We start from the raw sequence: 20,306 nt of genomic DNA, 5'->3' as shown, positions 1-20,306 counted from the left end.
ATCAATTTTTCTTCTTCTCCATTAAGAGCTTCACAAGCATCAATAAGTGTCTTCTCCAGAGGGGATGAAACATACGCTATTTTCTCATTATTTGAGCATACCTCATCCAGAACATCAACTTGAAAACATGCTTCATCATCATTGGGGTGAGACATAGCTTCAAAAACATTGAAATTCACTTCTTCATCCTGTACTCTCACCTTGAGTTTGCCATTATCTACATCAATTAGAACTCTTGCAGTCTTCATGAATGGTCTACCCAGAATGAGAGGAACCTCAGTATCCTCCTCCATCTCCATTATTACAAAGTCCACTGGAAAGACAAATTTGTCAACTTTAACAAGCACATCTTCCACCACCCCATGAGGGTATTTAATAGATCTGTCTGCTAATTGTAAAGTCATCCTTGTAGGTTTCAGATCTAACTCTCCAATCTTTTTGAACATAGAGAGGGGCATTAGATTGATGCTTGCTCCCAAATCAATCAGAGCTTTCCCAATAGCTAGATTCCCTATAGTGCAAGGAATAGTAAAACTACCCGGATCTTTGAATTTAGGTGGGAGAAGCTTTTGGATGATAGCACTACAGTTGCCTTGTACTTCAATGGTCTCTGCTTCAATGTACTTTTTCTTCTTCGTGAGTAAATCCTTCATGAAGCGAGAATAGGTTGGAATCTGTTGAAGAGCTTCAGAGAAGGGAATTTTTATTTCCAGCTTCTTGAATATATCTAAGAATCGCTCAAATTGCTTCTCCTTCTCCTTTCTTGTATACACCTTTGGATATGGAAGGTGTTTCACTATTTCTTTTTCTTTTTGAGGTATTTCTTTTTCTTGTCTTTTATTAGTCTCTTCTTCTTTTCTAACATCCTCTTCTTCATTTTCTCTTTCATTTTGATTTTCTTCTTCTATCTTTTTCTTCTCTTCTCTTCTTGTACTTTCTTCCTCAAATATTCTTATTTCCTTCCCACTTCTGGTGGTTATAGCTTTGCATTCTTCCTTTGGATTTGTTTGAGTATTAGCAGAGAATTGACCACCCTGTTGATTTGCCAATTGCTTGGCCAACTGACCTACTTGCACTTCTAAATTTTTGATTGAAGCGTCAGTGTTTTTCTGATTTTGGATGGATTGCTGTATAAGCATCTGCAAAGCATCTTCTAATTTTGCTGTTCGGTCATTTTGAGATGCATACTGTTGCCCAGGTTGATAAGGATTTCTACTACCTGAAGCTCCCTGTGCTTGTCTCCATCCTTGATTTGCAGGATTAGGAAAAGGATTGTTGAAGAAATTTTGACGTCCTTGGTTCCCCATATAGTTGACTTCTTCAGATTGGGAACTACCAGGAACTTGACAATGACCGTTAGGATGATCATCTCCACAGAAATCACATCTCATGACTTGCTGATGTGGTTGTGAATGAGCTTGCAGTGCTTGTAACTGCTGAGGTAACTTAGCCATGCTTTGAGTTAACAGCTCCATTTGTTGAGAAAGAAGCTTGTTTTGAGCAAGTAGTGCATCCTGGGCACTCAGTTCATACACTCCTCTCTTCTGTGCTGGAATTCTCCCATGTTGGCTCCTCAAATCAGTGGAAGCCATATTTTCTATCACAGCAATGGCTTCATCAGCAGTCTTAAAAAGTACTGAACCACCAAAGGATGCGTCTAATATCATCTTTGTATGAGGTTGCAAACCATTACAGAAAGTTTGCACTTGCATTTCTAGACTGAATCCATGGCTGGGACACTTTCTCAATAAAGATTTAAATCTTTCCCATGTTTCACAAAGTGGTTCATCTACTCCTTGGACAAATGTAGCAATGGCAGCTTTCACCTCTGTGCTCTTTAATGGTGGAAAGAAGCGTGCTAGAAATTTGTATTCCACATCCTCCCAGCTCGTAAGACTTTGATTAGGCTGTGACTGGAGCCAAGCCTTTGCTTTGCCATTCAGAGAAAATGGGAAGAGTCTCATGTACAATGCTTCTTCATCCTCCCCTTGTACACCCATAGTGCCACATAGCTCATAGAAAGTGACCAAATGAGCATGGGGGTCTTCATTGTCCAGGCCAGAGAATTGGTTTGAACTGATGAGCTGGAGTAGAGCAGGCTTCATTTCTGCCAACTTGTCACTCATAGTGGGCCTCACAATGCTAGAGAAATTTCTCGGGCTTGTGTAAGTGATTGAGTCCCCTATGGTTCTCCTTGGAGGTGGTCCTGCGCCAGCCATCCCGTTCACAGAAGAAGAATCAAAAGATTCTATGATGTGATTGTTGAAAGAAGTTGAGGATTCAAGAGCGGCTTGTGCTGCTAGAGCTTTTCGTTTCCTAGTGTCACTATTGTTCCTTCTAGCTGCTTTCTCAATCTCAGGATCCACAAGGAGTGGTTCAGATGACACAGTTCTCCTTGTACGGATGTTTCCCTGCATACACTAGAAAACAACCAAACTCGAGCCACGAGTCAGCCCAAAAATAAAGATAATAATTACAATAAAATAGAAACTTATACACAAAAAGATAAAGCCTAAATCGGTTAAAAATCACACAAAAGTCTAGTTTAACACGGGTCCCCGGCAACGGCGCCAAAAACTTGTTGTTGTAACTTTGGCAAGTGTACCAAATCGTTCAAGTAATAAAACCGGTAAGACCGGATATCGTTTCCCAAGAGACTCGTGTCTTAGACAGTCGTATAATATCTAACTAATTTAGACTAAAGAATGATTCCATATTTTTGTGGTTTTAATACGATTAAAGTAAAGATAATGCAGGAATGATAAAAGTTGATCTTTGATAACTTAAACGCTAGAAATGCGAGTGATTAGAAATGGTATGAAATGGTATTATTGGGGGTATGATCTCATCTACTTCACTTTTGCGCATACAATTCACTTTCTTTCCATTAATTATCCAATGTCAATCAACTAAATTACTCCAACCCAATCCCTTGGTAGAAAGAGCCTAGACTTACTTCTTAAACTCTAATTCCTTAGAAACTTTAACAAGTTCATCCGCTTTAAGAGTTGAGATTTAAGACAACCAAATGTCCAAGTTCTATCCCTAGATACAATTTCCCTTAGGTATTTAATCCAATTTCAGATTTACACAACATTTCCCAATATCAAGCAAACCCTAGAATCATGCAATGGTGGAACACAACATCACAAGCTTTAAGAGAAGGAATTAAACACTAGAAATCAATGGAATAGACATATAATCAATCAATTCAACTGTAATTAGCACAAAAGATCCGTGATTACATCAACCCCCAACAATAATGAAACTAGCTCTCCATTGTCATGGAGAGCTTGATCTTACTAATTGATGAAATGGAAGAAGGGAGAAGACCCAAGGTGGAAGGAGAAGTGTTTCCACAGCTCCAAGATCGCTTCCAGCTGCTCCAAGGTGTAGAAATCGCGTCTGGGCTGCCAAAGATGCCAACCCCTTCGCGTTCCAGAACTAAATAAGCCGTTTCTGCCACATCAGCAAAAGTCGCGCCCGGCGGCCCGACAGACAGGCGCCAGGCGCGCCCTCGGTCAGCACTGTCACGCCCGGCGCCGCCTAGGCCAGTAGGCGCCCGGCGTGACTCTCTGCAGCAGCCCTGGTTCTTCATCTTTTCAGCTACTCTTCTCTCTTTTCTTGGGTTTTGGTAATGTTCATTGGTGAGTAGCTTATCCCAGCTTCTTTGAATGGGGATTAGCCAACAAATGGGCTAATTACAACTTATAAAGTAATCACTTACAAACAACAGAAATTGAGTTAAACAAGACTAAAAGTAAAGGAAGAGTTGACAATTTCCATCAATTTGATGTTGGATAATGAAGTAAAATTGGTCATTATCAGGGAGCACAATTGGAGCATGGAGCAGCTGCAAAGAACCTTGGGAAAGGCTATGCACTCTTCTATGGTTTCAGTTTCTTCCTTATCTCTTCAATTTTGTAGAACCCTAAGTTCTCCACCATGGAGGGCTTTTCCTATTTGTTGAGATTAGTTGTAAAACATGGAGTTCTTATGTATTTTGTAATGTTAATGATATTTGTTGTTCCAATTCATGTTTGTATTCAATTTATATGCTTAATGCTTGCTTTGGATTGATCACCCATGCATGAATTTTGGTTCTTGATGTATTGAGAAATATGAATTAAACCTAGAACTGAAATTGAACACCTATTGGATGGAAATGAGATGTTTGTGAATGCATGAGAATGAAATGGATGAATTCTAGTCTTAACAAATTGTAAATACTCTATGTTAAATTCCTTGCACACCAACTGTTTGATAAAAATACCAAAAAGAGTTTCTTGTGTTATTTTATGCACTTTGATGTCTAAGTGATTTATGAATGGAATAATTATCATGTGTTGCACAAGTTCCTTGGGAGAGAACGATATTTATCACTTGCTACACTGCGATCGGTGCACTTGCCGTTTGTTTTGCAGTCAACACCTACCAAAGACATCCCCTAAGTTCACATCATTAAGGTGATCATTGCAAAAGAGAAAACAAACACACACGCGAACAAACACATACAAAAGGGTAAGCTAAAGTACCAAAAGAATATACATACATTTTAAAACATTAACATCGCATTCATAATATAAATCAAGCAATACAAAAATAATTCTATCAACCTTAAACTCCAACCGTCCGGATAATGTATTGATGTTAGACTCATGGGAGACCTGCTCCGTGTGTAGTGAAACAACTTGTCCAAACCATAATACCATACCATTAAACTTCCACACACCAAGGTTAATCCATCAAACATCTATAGTCAATGAATGACCATCAGACTAAAGATCTCTTGCTATCCATCTCTATTTGAGATTGAGTGTTCTTAAGAGTGTCATGATCATCCCCAATCCCAGAGCCCTTACTTCAATACATTACATAACATATCAACCATAAGGATTTACCCATGAAATCCTTTTCATACTTAATCCACACTTTCCATTTCATTTGAATACCATCATACATATAACACATACTAAAATCCATACAAACCTCATGCATAAACCATCATAACATGCAATATTTAACACTAAATAAACATTACAACATCAAACATACCTCTCCTCCATAAGATTAAAAGAAAAGAATCAAAAAAGCCTAACCCATTAACAGGGGGCTCAACACAACTACCTTGGCACTTAACTCCAATGCTACTAGAAAAGTGGCGCTCAGTGCCAGTAAGAGCAATTACTCTCGGGTTTAGCACCGCTTAGCATCAAAAGTGGAGCTCAATGTTCTGGAACCCGTGAGCTCTTAGGTTTGATGGTGTTGAGCGTCACACAAGACTGCTCAATGCGATATTAGAAAACAACAATTTGTTTGTTCTAATCCAGATAAACCTTACACCCATCCAAATTATCAAAATGACATCCTAGACACTGGAAATGATTCAAAAATAGATTTATAACTTAAATTAAATACCAATTTGGTGACTTGGTTAGGAATAAAGGTTCAACCAAACAACCTACAACCCACAACTCATGAATCATAATTCTAATGCTTTAAACCAGATTTTCCAATGCACTAACTAGCCAACTAAGTCCTAAATGGCCTCAAAGTAAACACTAAACAACAACTTTTCTCATAAGACCCTTCCTCCAAAATTTCTCTTTTTAAAGCCCCTCTTTCTTGGCTAAAATTGATCCCTACATTGTCCTATTGCCAAACCAAAACTCTAAAAGCTCATATACAAGATAAAATACAATTCACATTATATTTTGTTGAACTAAAAAGATACACAAGTCTTAAATAGCCTAAAAACCAACCCCAAACATTAGGTTTCACTCCAAAACCACTCCTCAAGAAAATCGCCTATTAAAACCCCAAATTAGACCCAAGACTAGCCAAAACTTTAACCTTCCACTACTTCAAGGTTAAACAACAGTTCTTAACCAATTACAACTTCAATTACAACAGCTCAAGTGATCAAAACAAGTAATAACAAACATTCATCGCAATCATCTTCCAATACCAAATACCACGCATATAGGTATAGTCCAAGCAATTACACCCTAACATAATAAAATCTCCATAAGCTAAATCTCTTTAAATCAAACTCTAGCATACTAATTCAGATTATCAAAGCATTAACATAATAGAAAAGAGGTATATAACTTTCCTTACTGGTTAAACAAACGAACTATCCTAAAAAGAACATAAAATTGCTTCCTCAGCTTCAAAAGCTCTATCTGTACGTATAAACCACGAAATCATGATCAGGGTACGCGGTTAGAACCATTGATCAGTAGAGAACCTAAGGGAAAGCTTAGATGACACATGTAGTGGAAATATACTCACATGCATTGAAAAACGTGAAAAATAGAGAAAAAGAGTAGAAACTAACTTACTTTTTTATAAGAACTGTTTAGTTAGGTAGTAATCACTTTGACACCCTTATGATCTTCAAACATATGACACAAGAGGTAGAACACCTAAAGAGAAAAAAGAGCTTTAGAGGAAACGATTTTAAGAAAAATGGTGTGACATAAAATAATGAAACTCATTATAAAATTTCTATTTATAATTTGAAATTTTAACATTAAAATATTGAGATCTCATTACTTAGACTACACTACCAATTCAAAAAAGATAATTTTATAAGTTCTTAAGTTTATCTTCGAGCAGATAATCTTATATGGATTCATAAGTAATATTGTTCTACGTTAATATGTAAGTAAAATTTTACACTTTTATAATTTTGTGATTTAATTGTATAACTTTATAATTTGATAATTCTTTTTAGTTTTTTAGTTTTATAATTTTATGATTATACTTTTATTATTTTATCATTTGATGATTTTATAATTTTATCATTTTGTAGTTTATTAATTTTTATATTTTTATATATTTGTAATTATGTAATTTTATGAATTTGTAATTTTATAAACAAGTTTTTTTAGTAGTCTTGAACAACAACAGGAAATAATCTTGAGAACAATCCACTTGCACAACTAGCATTAACCATATTTCCTCTCAATATTGGCTATAGAAAACCCTTCACCGATTCAAGCTGCAGACAAATTAAGTAGAAATTGTTATTATCTGTTAAAACACATCACAAACAAATTAACCAGAAGGCCTGATTAACCGTTAAATCACATCAAAATAAAGCATAAATGAGAACATTATAGTGAAGTCCAATCACTTGTAAGGTAATACATACCTTCTAATCTTCCAATATCAAACTAACCAACAACACTTCCAGTAGTAGTAACAGCAGCCAATCCCCTTCTTCATAAGGCTTGCCAATTCACCCAAACAATATCAATGGAAAATTTGAAAAGGAATTTTAAAATCTATTAAAAAGAAAAAAAAATTGTTTCAGTAGTTGTCCATATACGGTTTTTTTGAGTGGAAAGAAAAATTATATAAGATAATGATACGTGAAATATTTTTATATTCATTTAATAGATAATATAAAAGTAAAATATTATAAAAGAATAAATTTTTATATATTTGTTTTTAAAAAAATGAAAAAAATAAAATAAAATTAAATTAAATAAATATAAAAAATGTATGTACTGTATTATTTTCTTATATAGTATTTGCCTTACCTGCATAAAGGACCATACATTCTCATAGAGAGTTGACAACAATATACTTGTTTTTATAGTGGAATACAAAGTTGTCCCATGTTTAAATACGGAGAGTTGCTCCCTACACCACCCCACTTTGCTTCCTGTACCATCACATTTTTTTTAAATTCCAAAACTATCCTTTATATTTTAAAATATTCTACATTTATTTTAAATTCCACCGTTGAAGAAAAAATTCTTCCACGGACGTGCTACATCCGTTAACGGATGTGGCGACATCCGTTGCCTTTTCTTTTTTAGTTTTTAGTTTTTTTATTTTTTGTTTTAAATTAATATATAAATATTATTTAATTATTTTAAAATTATTACTTAATTATTTATAAATTAATTTTATTTTATTTAATAAAATAATTATTATTAATTTTAATTTATGTATTATTATTTAAATAATAATTAAAAAATTTATTATAAATATATTAAAACGGATGTGCCACGTCCGTTAACGGATGTGGCGACATCCGTTGTGTTTTTTGTTTTCTAGTTTAGTTTTTTTATTTTTTCTGTTTTAAATTAATATATAAATATAATTTAATTATTTTAAAATTATTACTTAATTATTTATAAATTAATTTTAATTTATGTATTATTATTTAAATAATAATTAAAAATTTATTATAAATATATTAAAACGGATGTGGCGACATCCGTTGCCTTTTTTTGTTTTTTTGTTTTTAGTTTTTTAATTTTTTATATTTTAAATTAATATATAAATATTATTTAATTTTTTAAAAATTATTCTTTAATTATTTATAAATTAATTTTATTTTATTTAATAAAATAATTATTATTATTTTAATTTATATATTATTATTTAAATAATAAATAAAAAACTTTTTAAAAATATATTAGACGGATGTGGCCACATCTGTTGAAGTTTTTTTTTTTTAAATAAAAATAATAAACTAAAATATGAAATATGTAAATGGATGTTACGGATGTCAACATCCGTTGAAGGTGAAACGGATGTTGACATCCATTTTATAGAAGGGCAAATAAGGTATGGAGAGGTACAGGGAGCGATTGGTGGTGGTGAAGGGAGCAACACCCTTAAATATGTGATAAAAGGAACTATATAAACAGTTTTATACAAGGTATGAAAATATTCTTCAACTTTATTATAATTATGGGCTTCAAATCCATACAGAAAATAATAATAGATTATTGAATGACACATTATATAATAATGTAAAATTCATGATACAATGATGTAAGGTTATTTAAATAATTGTTTAAAAGAAATCTTATTGAAATTTATAAAATAAAAATTATTCAACTGTATTCTTAAATATTTATAAATACCTGCGAGAATACAAAAGTTTGTGTCAATATGTATTAAATAGATGAAGTTTTGTTTGACGACTGAGTAAAAGTAATTTAAGTTTTAATACAATATAATTTGAATTCATTTTAACCATTCTACCCGAAAACCATATTAAATAAATATTTAATGATGTAAAATTTGTATAAAAAGAAATATGATTGAAAACCTAAAACCAGTAAAATAAACTAAAATTAGTTAATAAATCATGAAGAGATTAAAAATGAATTATGTTAAAAAATAATAAAACTGAAAGTGAAATTTACTAATATATACAGATGAGTCTCACTTTTAATTCAAAATCCACATTACAAGCCAAGTAATCTTAAATATAACTGACACTTCATCACCTAAAGACTAAATTCATTATAAAAAATTTAGAAACTAGGAAAAATATTTATTTAAGAAAGAAAATAAAAATTTGAAAGTTGAGTGATTAAAACCATAATTTATTTATATATTTATATTAACTAAAAATAGTTTTAAAATATCAAATTACTTGTTTCAATTATTATTTGCAAATTGCAACACAATATTGGAGCAACAATCAATTGTTTTAAAGATGATAACAATGTGGAAGAGATTTGTTAGTATCAAATACATTATGGGGTTTCTCTTTGGATACTAAATGCATTTAACTTTTATATTATTTTTTAGGTGCAACTATTCTTTATCTTTTTGGAAATATCGAATTAGAACACTAAAATTGAACAAACAAGATCTAGTTTCTTTACAATTAATAATGGACTTAGAAAGCTAAAACTATTTATAATTTATTAAAACTCTAAGGAAATACAAGTTATTATATCTTTGAATTATTATTATTACTTTAATTGTTTTTCATGTTGATACTTTTATAAATAATGATTCATATATTTGGCTGGTTTATTTTACGTTAATTATAAAACTCATTATTTAGTGGTTTATTATATATGTATAATTTCTCATCAATAATTAAAAGTTTTAGTTTTAAAAGGCGACCATTTACATTTACTTAATCTAATAAAATCCCATATAAGTAAAAGTCAAATCTGAAACTCTTATGCAGTTAGCTTTATATATTAGTCTCTCGTAATTTCAGCACGCCACGTATGTAATACCTTTTGCGTGTTTTACTTTTGTTTTTCCTTCTCTCTGACGAAGTGACATCTGTATTCTTTGCCACTTTTTTTAAAACAATAAAAATAGTAAAAACATAAAGAAAATAAAGTTGTTTCCACAAGCAACACAAATTACGCTTAATTTCACCTTTTAAAATTGTGAGGCTAGGAATGAGAAATTGTTTACAAAATAAAACTAATTAAAAAATCTACAAATTCATCTCCAATTTAATTACAATAATAAACCTATTTATTATGTAGGAACATCAATCATACCACGATAAGTAAATTTTTGTGTAGAGTTCCCAAATTTTGTATATTTAATAAATTTAATTTAATAATATAAAAACAAATTTAAATTTATTTAAGTTAGGATTTATTAGATTAATATTAATATAATATATATTTATTATTTATTTAAGTTATGGTTATAGAATATATATATATATATATATATATATATATATATATATATATATATATATATATATATATATATATATATAAGTATTTGTGAAGTAGAAAGTGAACTATAAATTATTTTTAATCTAAAATTTTAACTTTATAAAGATAAAAAAAATGTTGCAATTTGTGTGAGATTTATCTTGATCTGGATTCAGTAAGCATTTATTAAGGAAACAGGAGGTATCCTCTTTTTTCTAAAAGTCTAAGATATCGTGTTAACTGACTGCACAACCTTTTTCTGGTCAAAGATGAAGATCAACTTCTAGTGAATCCTTCAAATACTTAAAGAAGTATAACATCAAAATATTTTTTCTCATGTTGAGCTTGTTCTTCTTTTTTTCTTTCCTTTTCTCTATCCCTCTGACCTTATCTTTTGTCATCGTATCTTCGATAATTGGCTCGTGACCTTCTTATCGTCAAGTTTCATAAACATTTTAAGGTAACCAGCTTGGATAAACTCTTCAACCTTGTCTTTGAGCGTAGTGCAATCGTCTGTTATATGGTCATAGTTGTAATGGTACTTGTAGTATTTCTTCATATTGACGTTTGATGGAGTTTAAGATTTTTTGGGTGGCAACATGGGATCTGCCTGTAGTGCTTCTTCCAGCATACGAGACTTGAGAGTATTTAGGGGTGTGTAACGTAAGAATCGGATAGGGTTGGGTTCTCTTTGGTGAAATCTACTTCTCTAAGAGACATCCTTATCAATTCCTTTCTTTTCTACCGACATGGTCTCGACTTGAATCTTGTTTTCTATATTCTCTCATCTCTTCCAACTGGATAAACTTGGCAGCTTGTTGCCTCCACTCTTTTATACTCACAGACAATGTCATGCACAAACTGTCAACAAAGGGTTTTGACCTTAGTGTTGTTATCATGTAGTGCAACACTACTTTAGGTTTTAGGTTCCTAATCTTCAAGGCAACCTAACTGAACTTGTTAGTGAAGGTTCACAGAGATTCCCGTTTCTCTTGCCTAACATTGAGGAGTGCTAAGGAGGAGAGATGATGGTGTTGATTGGTGGCGAGTTGTGTCATGAATTATAATGTCAGGGTACCAAAGTAGTCAATGGAGTAGGGGGATAGGAGGGTGAATCATTACAAAGTGGGTCTCTTCAAGGTCGTAGGAAAGGCCTTGCACATGACAATATCATCAGTCAAGTAGAGACTAACTTAGGTGACATATATGACAACATGCTCATTGGGGTCAGTGTTGGTTGTAGTAGTCCAAGGTAAGGGCTTTCAACTTCTTAAGGAGCAGGGTATCCATAATGCCATCTATAGGGTGCTGACGAGCTTCTCCTACCACCAAAGACGCATTAGTTACTCCTCCAGTCTTGGTATTATAGCCTCTTCTCCCTTTGTTTTCATTGGTTGTTCGCATGTATAGTGAAATCTTATGAATCGAGACAACATTCTTGTTAACCCCTTTCTCCTTTACCTTATCCAAGCTTCAACCCTTTTCTTTAGTCGATCATTCTTTTATCTTAGATCATCCATCTCATTCGCGCTCTTCTTTTTAGGGCTTTTGCACGAGAATGGGCAAATTTGCCTATTATATTACCAAAATAGGCAAAGTCAAACAAATTTACGTAAATGGGGAAGTTGTGGGGGGCCCAAACGACTTCAAACGAAGAAGTCGTGCCCCCCCTGCACGACTTCGCACTGCAGATTACTACAGTGCTGAAGTCGTGCACCCCAAAAACGACTTCAGAGGACTGTAATCGATTACAGTGTGCTGGTAATCGATTACAACGTGTTGAAATCGTGGTCACCCAGCACGACTTCAAGTTGAATGGGAAAAATGCACTGGTAATCGATTACGGCAGGTGTGTAATCGATTACCAGGTTGTTTTTTGTGGAAGATTGGCACTGGTAAGCGATTACAGGGTCGTGGTAATCGATTACCAGTGTGTTTTTGGTTGATTTATGAAATTTTGTATTGTAATTGTGGTGGATATTTTGAAGTTTATTAAGTGTGTTGATATGAAGTTGTGTAAGCACGCATCGTTGTTGATTACATTGTGATGTATTGTTTTGTATAGGAAGAGTGTATGATGTGATTTAATAAAAATAAGAAAATATCATAATATGAAAACACAAAGTATTTTATTGAATGAAAAGTGCATTACATAAAGAAGAACAACCTAAAATGTAAAGAAAATGACAGTAGAAATTGAAAGGCATCTAGGAAGATGATCCACCGTGTGGACCAAAATGACGACGCAGATACTGGATGTCGTGCTCCACATTTTCAACTCTAGCATCAATAGTATCGAACCGGTCACCCATATTCAACTCCAATTGTTCAAATCTTGCATTCATCGTTTCATTAAGTGTATTGAAGCTGTCGCCAACAAATGTTCGGAGATCGTTTATCCCCGTCATGACTTCATCAAATCGACTAGGAGGAGGTGGTGGTGGTGGTATGTATAGTTCAGGAGGTGGGTCACGCTGACGTTGAGGTGGAGGAGGAGAATTTCTGTGCACCCATCTATTGTCAGCATTCTTGATGAGTCCAAATGATTGTATGACTGCTCCTGATATCATCCAATGCCTAGATGGTGGCACCGATATTTCATCCTCCAGTGGAACTTGAAAATGTTCCAAGATGCGGGTGACCAATGTTGGATATGGAAGTGGAGCACCGTCCCTCAAACCCTTCTTCATCCTATGTCGGATTAGATGGGTCCAGTTGATCTGCTTTGCCGTCATTATAACCCACATAATCAGAATATCTTCCTCGGTTGCCTGTGCAAAGTTAGAAACACGAGGAAACAAAACACGACATATAGTATAATGTAAGACTCTAGCCTCAGCTGTCATATTCCCGGCTAGGAATCTAGTGGTGGGGTGATTGTGTGGCAAACAAAATAATTGTCTGGCTGCGTCTATATTGAAATCATTGGCCCAATCCTCACATAATTTCCCTTCAAAGGGCAACCCAACAGAGGGAAGATTGGCTATAGCAGCGAAAATGCTGGGTTTGATAATAATTTGGACATTGTTGACCTCACTTTTCATTGTGCCATTTTCAGCAAATTTTAGGTTACTATAAAATAGACGCACCAAATGAGGATTATATGCACTAAAATCGCAGCAAAATTCATCCAATCCCAAATTTTGAAGCATCCCAAAAAATTCAAAATCATGGGTCTCAAAATACTGCTCATCTAGATATTTTGGCTCAATGATTGGGCGGTCTTTGTATAATGAGAAATACCTTTGGGCTTGTGTAGGAGTTGAAAACTGAACATTGTAGTGTTCAGCGGTGGGTGACGGCGGTGGTGAGGGTGGCGGAGAGTTTTGTGGGGGTGAAGGTTGACGGCGGCGACGTCCCCCACGTGTAGAAGATGATCCCCTTACTCTTTGCCTTTTCGAAGATTCCGCCATTTGATGGTTTGAACTCTGTTTATTGCATACGTCATCTAGCATCCAACTTCAACACCAAATTCAAAAATCACGACCTAAAAAAACAATTCATCAATTTAGGTACTCATACAAAAATTCTTCTAACACTTATATACTTTTATAATTTTGTTAACATTATTATTCTTTAATTTATTTTTTTTTATTACCTTATTACAGCTTACGAGGTGAAGCAACCAACTGTCACAGCAAAACTTGCTGCTTTGAGAAACCAATACCCACAACAAGTTCAATGGATAGATAAAATTCCATTACAAAAGTGGTCTCAGGCTTTTGATGGAGGGAGAAGATATGGACATATGACGACTAATCTTGCTGAGTGCACCAACTCCATTTTAAAGGGAGCACGTTCATTACCAATATGTGCTCTCATCAGAACAACATTTGAGAGGACACAATCATGGTTTGTTGAACGCGGATTAAAGGCCAACTCTATGATACAAGCAGGACACCAATATCCTGAACAGATTGCCGACATCATTAAGAAAAATCAACAACAATCCGCATATTGTCATGTTCATCGCTACAATCGTGAAAATTCTGAATTTGATGTTCAAGAAATTTCAACACCTCACCACTACCGCCCAGTTCCACTTTCGTACAAGGTCAGTCTAAATGCATGGTGGTGTGATTGTGGACACTTCCAAGCTACTCGTCTCCCATGTCATCATGTCATTGCTGTTTGTGCATTTTCGCATATCCCCCTAACCCAAGTAATCGATCCAGTATACAGTCTTCACAACATTTTCAAGGCATACGAAGTACAATTTCACCCAATCCAAAATGAAGACTATTGGTCTCTGTATACAGGTCCAAACTTCATACCAGATCCTAAAATGCGACGCAAGGCATCCGGAAGACCATCTACAAATAGGCTTCATAATGAAATGGATTAATCCAATCCAGATCAGCCAAAAAAATGCTCTTACTGCCGCAACGAAGGTCATCATAGGGGAAATTGTCCTTTTCGCCAATAGTTTTTTCTTAATCTTACCAAATTGTAATCAAATCCATTACTCATATATTACTATAAATATTTCCTACATATATTTATTTTCTCTTTTCCTATAACATAACCAATACATAACATATGTCAAATACAAAATCATTTTCATAAACCAAACAAAAACCCACTGGTAATCGATTACACAAAGCCTGTAATCGATTACCAAAGTGCTTCTTCCTACAAAACCAACCTGGTAATCAATTACTCACATGCCTTAATCGATTACCAGTACGTTTCTGTCTACACATTTCAAATGCTATAAGGTCTCCATTTCAACACTGTGTAATCGATTACAATTTTATTGTAATCGATTACAAGCCACAGAAGTCGTTTTTAGGGTGCACGACTTCAACACTGTAGCTATGAACAGTGTGAAGTCGTGCAGGGGGGGCACGACTTCTTCTTTTGAAGTCGTTTTTACCCCCCACGACTTCACATTTGGTCAATTTTTGCCTAGTTCCGTAATAAATTGCTCATTTTTGCCTACTATGGTGCAAAAGCCTCTTTTTAGACTCGGCGAACTTCTGCTGAATTTTCACTTGGGCTCTATGATGGGTAATATGTTGGTCAAGGAGGGTCTTACTTATTTTACTGTAGCCATCTTGCCTGTCATTAACACCAAAAACTCTTCTCTTACAGAATATAAGCGGGCTCCACGGTCGATGCCAATTGTTCTTACAAAGCCAACTATATCCTACAAAGAATCCTACCTCCAAGCACTTTCAACTTTACGCACTAGGAAGTCGTCCTCTTTAAGGGGTACACATCCTCTCAAAGTAGTACATGTCCTCTTCAGTTCAAGCAGGGATTATGCTTGTAGAAGAAATTTCAACGCTAAGTTAATCAAGTGAATAAGAAGGTAATTAATGCGATAATGATGGAACATAATTAATGTACCTAACAAAATATGTTATTTATACTAATATTCATAGACCCTTAACTTGATGAATCTGGGTCACGTAGCCTAATTACTTACTAGTCTTGGGTTGTCGTAATTAATTGTGGATCTCCTAAATTAAGTTGTAGATTATTGTGACTAAAAGTAACACACGATCTTTACCTTAGTCGAGTAAGTGCAAGTCAAGTACATGTTGACTCAATAGTTTAACATGTACTTGATTATAATAAAATCATATATTGTCATTGTCTAAGAAGTATTTGAACATATATAATCCAACTTATATAATAAAATATGAAAATGGATTGACATTAATTATATTAAAAAATTTGAATTATAAAAAAAATTTAGTGATGGAAATAATATGAATTATTTGTTTTAACATATTGATCCAGTTACTCACTTTAACACTTTATAATTGTACGTTATATGCTATACAAGACAAATTAATTGGAAAGATAAAGAGAACAAACAAAATGGAAAACAATGTAGTTCTATTATAAAAAAAAAAAAAAACAAAGAATACTAGGATTATCCGTAAACCTTTAAATATGGAAATAAGATGAATGGATGAAACACCCAATCTTTTATTAGGGTTACATCCCTTTATATCTCGTATCCAATTTCACAAACCTACCCTACACTATCACCGTAATAAGATTTGTAAGAAAGTTGTTTATTCTTAAATCTCATATTTTTTTCACGATCATTTTCTGTTGATTTTGAAATAGAATTTTTGAAAAAAACTCTGAAAATTTAATTTTTTTGAAATAAATGAAACTTACAATTTTTAACAATAATTATAGGTAGCATGAGGATATACTTGTAAATAACGCCCACGAACAAGCAAACAATTCGACTGATAGCATTAAAGAGATATTGTCTTGTCATTTTCTTTCTAGTTTCCATGATTGCAAGCCACAGTATCTACATTTATTTACACTCTAAAAATTTGGAAAATCAACCATCAAATTAGAAAACAAAACACGTTTTGACCCTACCTCTCACATTATCAAGTCTAATAAAACCAACCTCCAATTATTGTCTAATTATATTTATTTAAAATATAATGATACTTTTATATATCAAATTACATGTATCACCTTAGAGGACATGTATACAAATATTGCCTTAAATATTTCAACTCTACCACTTGTTCATGAAATCACTTGTAATACTAAGTAAATTACTCCACCGTTTTTTTATTAATAGCTAAATATGAACACATTATGTATGATTTTGAATTGAGAAGTAGACAAAATGAACATAAAAAATTAAGATGAGAAAAAAAAGGTAGAAAAATAGTAGTAGTGTTTAATTATTCCGTGGAGTAAAATGAATAACAAAGTGATTCCTTTTTAATTCTGTAAAACCTCATTGATTTAACAGGAGATAATATTTGGATATATAGTGTGATACTACGTTGTTTTTTTTCTTTTATTTACCTATAACCTTATTAAAAATTCAAACATATGAAAATAAAATTCTAATCTTTTAAGTCATAAGTGTTAAGTGTCCAATATATATATTTTTAAAAATTAAGTACTTAATAAATTAACATTTTTGTTTAGGTTCCTTTTGTTTATCTGCCCTAATTCTACTATTTACGTGTAAGTTGAAACTTGTATCATATAATTTAAAGTGCTAAACATTAATATACATTTAGTTATTATGTACTAATAGTATATATCATCTAAAGGAACATATTACTTATTGTGATAAAATAAAATAGAGATGTGCTAATTGTATTTTTTTCATGAGATATTAGGCCAAAAGTTTAGAAAATTAATTTATTGTACACTAAAAAAAAACCTAAATCTATAAATAAATTTTTGTTATTGTTTTTTCTCATGTGTCTACACAAAACTCGGTACTAGTACTAATATAAATTTATCTATAATTAGTTTTGAAACACATATACATGTTTGTGAAAACACTACCATTAGCTTTTCTAAAAATAATTCTAACTAATTATGTCAATTTTAATTTATTGAAAAACACTTTTTTAAACAACAACAAAATAGAAATTTATTGAAATAATTAGATATAAAAATTACTCTTGTTTTAGAAAAGTTACAAAATTATTCTATTTATGTAATTAATTTCATTTTTTTCGAAATAAAATTATACCGAATAAACTTGTATATTGTGTATTTTTAATAAGCATTACTATGAACTCGTCGTTATGGGAGTGTCAAAAGTCACAAATATTTTTAAAAAGGTTTTTGTAAATAGTTTTTAGTTTGTAAAATTTAAAAGTTATTTTTTCATAAAAAATAACTTAAAATATAATGTTAATTTAGTTAGTACATACTTCAAAAGTTAAAATTTATTTTTAAATTACTGTTCTGAATTGATTAATCTGATATACCTTTTTTAGTTGTAAATTGTATAATTAAGGAGGTTTTGAGATTATACAATATGCAGGCAACTTTAAACCGAAAGGCAAAAGTGGGGATTTTATTAATGTATAGGAGTGCAGAAGAAAAGGTACGGGGTACAAAACGAAATTATCCTAAAACCATAGATGGCCCAGATAAACCAACTACCCCAACTAAAGCAAATGATCCAACATAACTAATAATAGCATTGAGTTTTTTCAGTAACGGGTGAGTTGGTTTATGTTTACTTTTTAAAAAAGTACTTTTGTTTTCCTATTTTTTGGTGTTTATCTAGTCTGCCTGTTTTAAAAATGATTAATTTTCTACTTATTTAAGTAAAAAAATTGTATCTATTTCTTAAATAAATAGTTATTTTAAAGTTATTTATTTTAAACATACTTGTTTTAAGCTAAACCAACTTTTCCACATATTCAATATGATTTTTTTATTAATTAAAATTTATTATAAGTGACAAAATTTTTGTGCATTTCATTTTTCGTTTTATGAATCTCTCGTAGTTTTATAACTTTTACTGAATATTAACAACTAAAAATATACATTAAAAAGAATATGATACAAAACTATGTTCTAGTGAATAAAAGAAGAAATTAATTAGCTGACAGGGGAATTATAATAGAGTAGCTTCACCTTTATTTCTAGAGACTTAAAAGTTTATATATGATCTCATAAATACCATCCTATTAACTATGGAAAATGATACGTTGACAATCAATTTTTGACAACAATTTGACAATATTACATGTCACAAAATGATTGGTTTAATTTTTAAATGGAATCGGTTTCTCTAGAAGGGCGTTTTTGGAAAGAAACAATATTCAGAAATCCTTTTTGGTAGATTGAGTCTTATTATTTCAAAGTTTAACACATTTGCGAACTCGGTCTCCGTTCTTTGTCACTCTTTCGATTCTCCAGTGTGAGTCTTCCTCTTTCAAAGTTTTGCACTTTTGCGAAGTCGGTCTTCTTTCTCTGCCACTCTTTCAAATCTCCTGTTTGAGTCTTCTTCTTTCAAAGTTAAGCACTTTTGCGAAGTCGCTCTTCGCTCTCCGCTCTCTTGAGAATCTTCGCTAGTCTTTTTCGACTTTCAAAGATTATTCAAAAACATCTGTATTGTGTTTTCGCATTGTCTGAGTTCTATCATTTCCCCTATTTAAAGTTTCGTCGGTGGCGACGTTTTGGTATTTCGTACACACCAGCAAGGTGGAAGTTTGTTTTCCGCACACACTAGCGAGACATGGATTACTATGTTGTACTTTACTATTGTAATGTTTTTAATACTCAAGTGCTTTATGGAAATTTTAAGTTCTCATCATGAATGTATACATCAACCTTTTGCGGATTATTGTTGATAAATACGTACTTGAATAAACCAACTTCTGTAATAGACTTTTGAACAAAAAAATCGACTATAAAACATCACTACTTTTGTGAATACTGGAGTGCCCAAACATTACTTTTCAGCCTCTACTCACACTTAAACACTAAAATCAAGTGAAAACTAGTGGATTTATGCCAAAAAATTAAAAATTTTGACTATGGTCACCTAGGTTACCACAATTGACTCCTCCAGTACAAGTTTCTGTACAAATCTTGGATTTTGTTCGTGTAATCGTTTACCAAGCATCTGTACACGATTACAAGTGTATTTTTTGGTACAGAAGTTTCAAGACTTCATCTAAGTTGTTCATCTCATAAACATTGTTCATTTCCTCAATCATGGGGTGCCCAAACATGACTTTCCAGCCTAAACTCAGACTTAAACACTAAAACTAAGTGAAAACCAGTTGATTTATGCCAAAAAATTAAAAATTTTGACTATGGTCACCTAGGTTACCACAACTGCTCCTCACGTTTCTGTACAAATCTTGGATTTTGTTCGTGTAATCGTTTATCGAGCATCTATAAACGATTACAAGTGTATTTTTTGGTGCAGAACTTTCAAGACTTCATCTAAGTTGTTCATCTCATAAACATTGTTCATTTCCTCAATCATGGGGTGCCCAAACATGACTTTTCAGTCTAAACTCAGACTTAAACACTAAAATTAAGTGAAAATCAGTTGATTTATGCCAAAAAATAAAAAATTTTGACTATGGTCAC

General features: G+C 32.6%; 1 protein-coding gene across 1 annotated transcript; it reads right to left on the bottom strand.

Annotated features, from left to right (window-relative positions):
* Position 1: 1 nt before the first annotated feature.
* On the bottom strand, positions 2-1,667 carry LOC128193791 (uncharacterized). Its single transcript, XM_052867899.1, has 3 exons — positions 935-1,667; positions 102-685; positions 2-13 (listed from the first exon to the last, which is right to left on the bottom strand). Exons 1-3 carry the CDS (start codon positions 1,665-1,667, stop codon positions 2-4), a joined length of 1,329 nt encoding a protein of 442 aa, XP_052723859.1.
* Positions 1,668-20,306: the final 18,639 nt, after the last annotated feature.

Source organism: Vigna angularis, chromosome 8, assembly GCF_016808095.1.
Source record: "Vigna angularis cultivar LongXiaoDou No.4 chromosome 8, ASM1680809v1, whole genome shotgun sequence".
NCBI lineage: Eukaryota > Viridiplantae > Streptophyta > Magnoliopsida > Fabales > Fabaceae > Vigna > Vigna angularis.
Note: the sequence above shows the minus strand (reverse complement) of the source record. Positions and strands in the feature narration are given on the sequence as shown.

What these genes read in the sequence shown, in the direction of transcription:
- LOC128193791 (XM_052867899.1), bottom strand. Translation starts at nt 1,667, where the DNA reads ATGATATTAGACGCATCCTTTGGTGGTTCAGTACTTTTTAAGACTGCT. An exon ending in AAGAATATTTGAGGAAGAAA is followed by an intron (nt 686 to 934) that starts GTACAAGAAGAG and finishes CCTTCTCTGAAG; the next exon opens with CTCTTCAACAGATTCCAACC.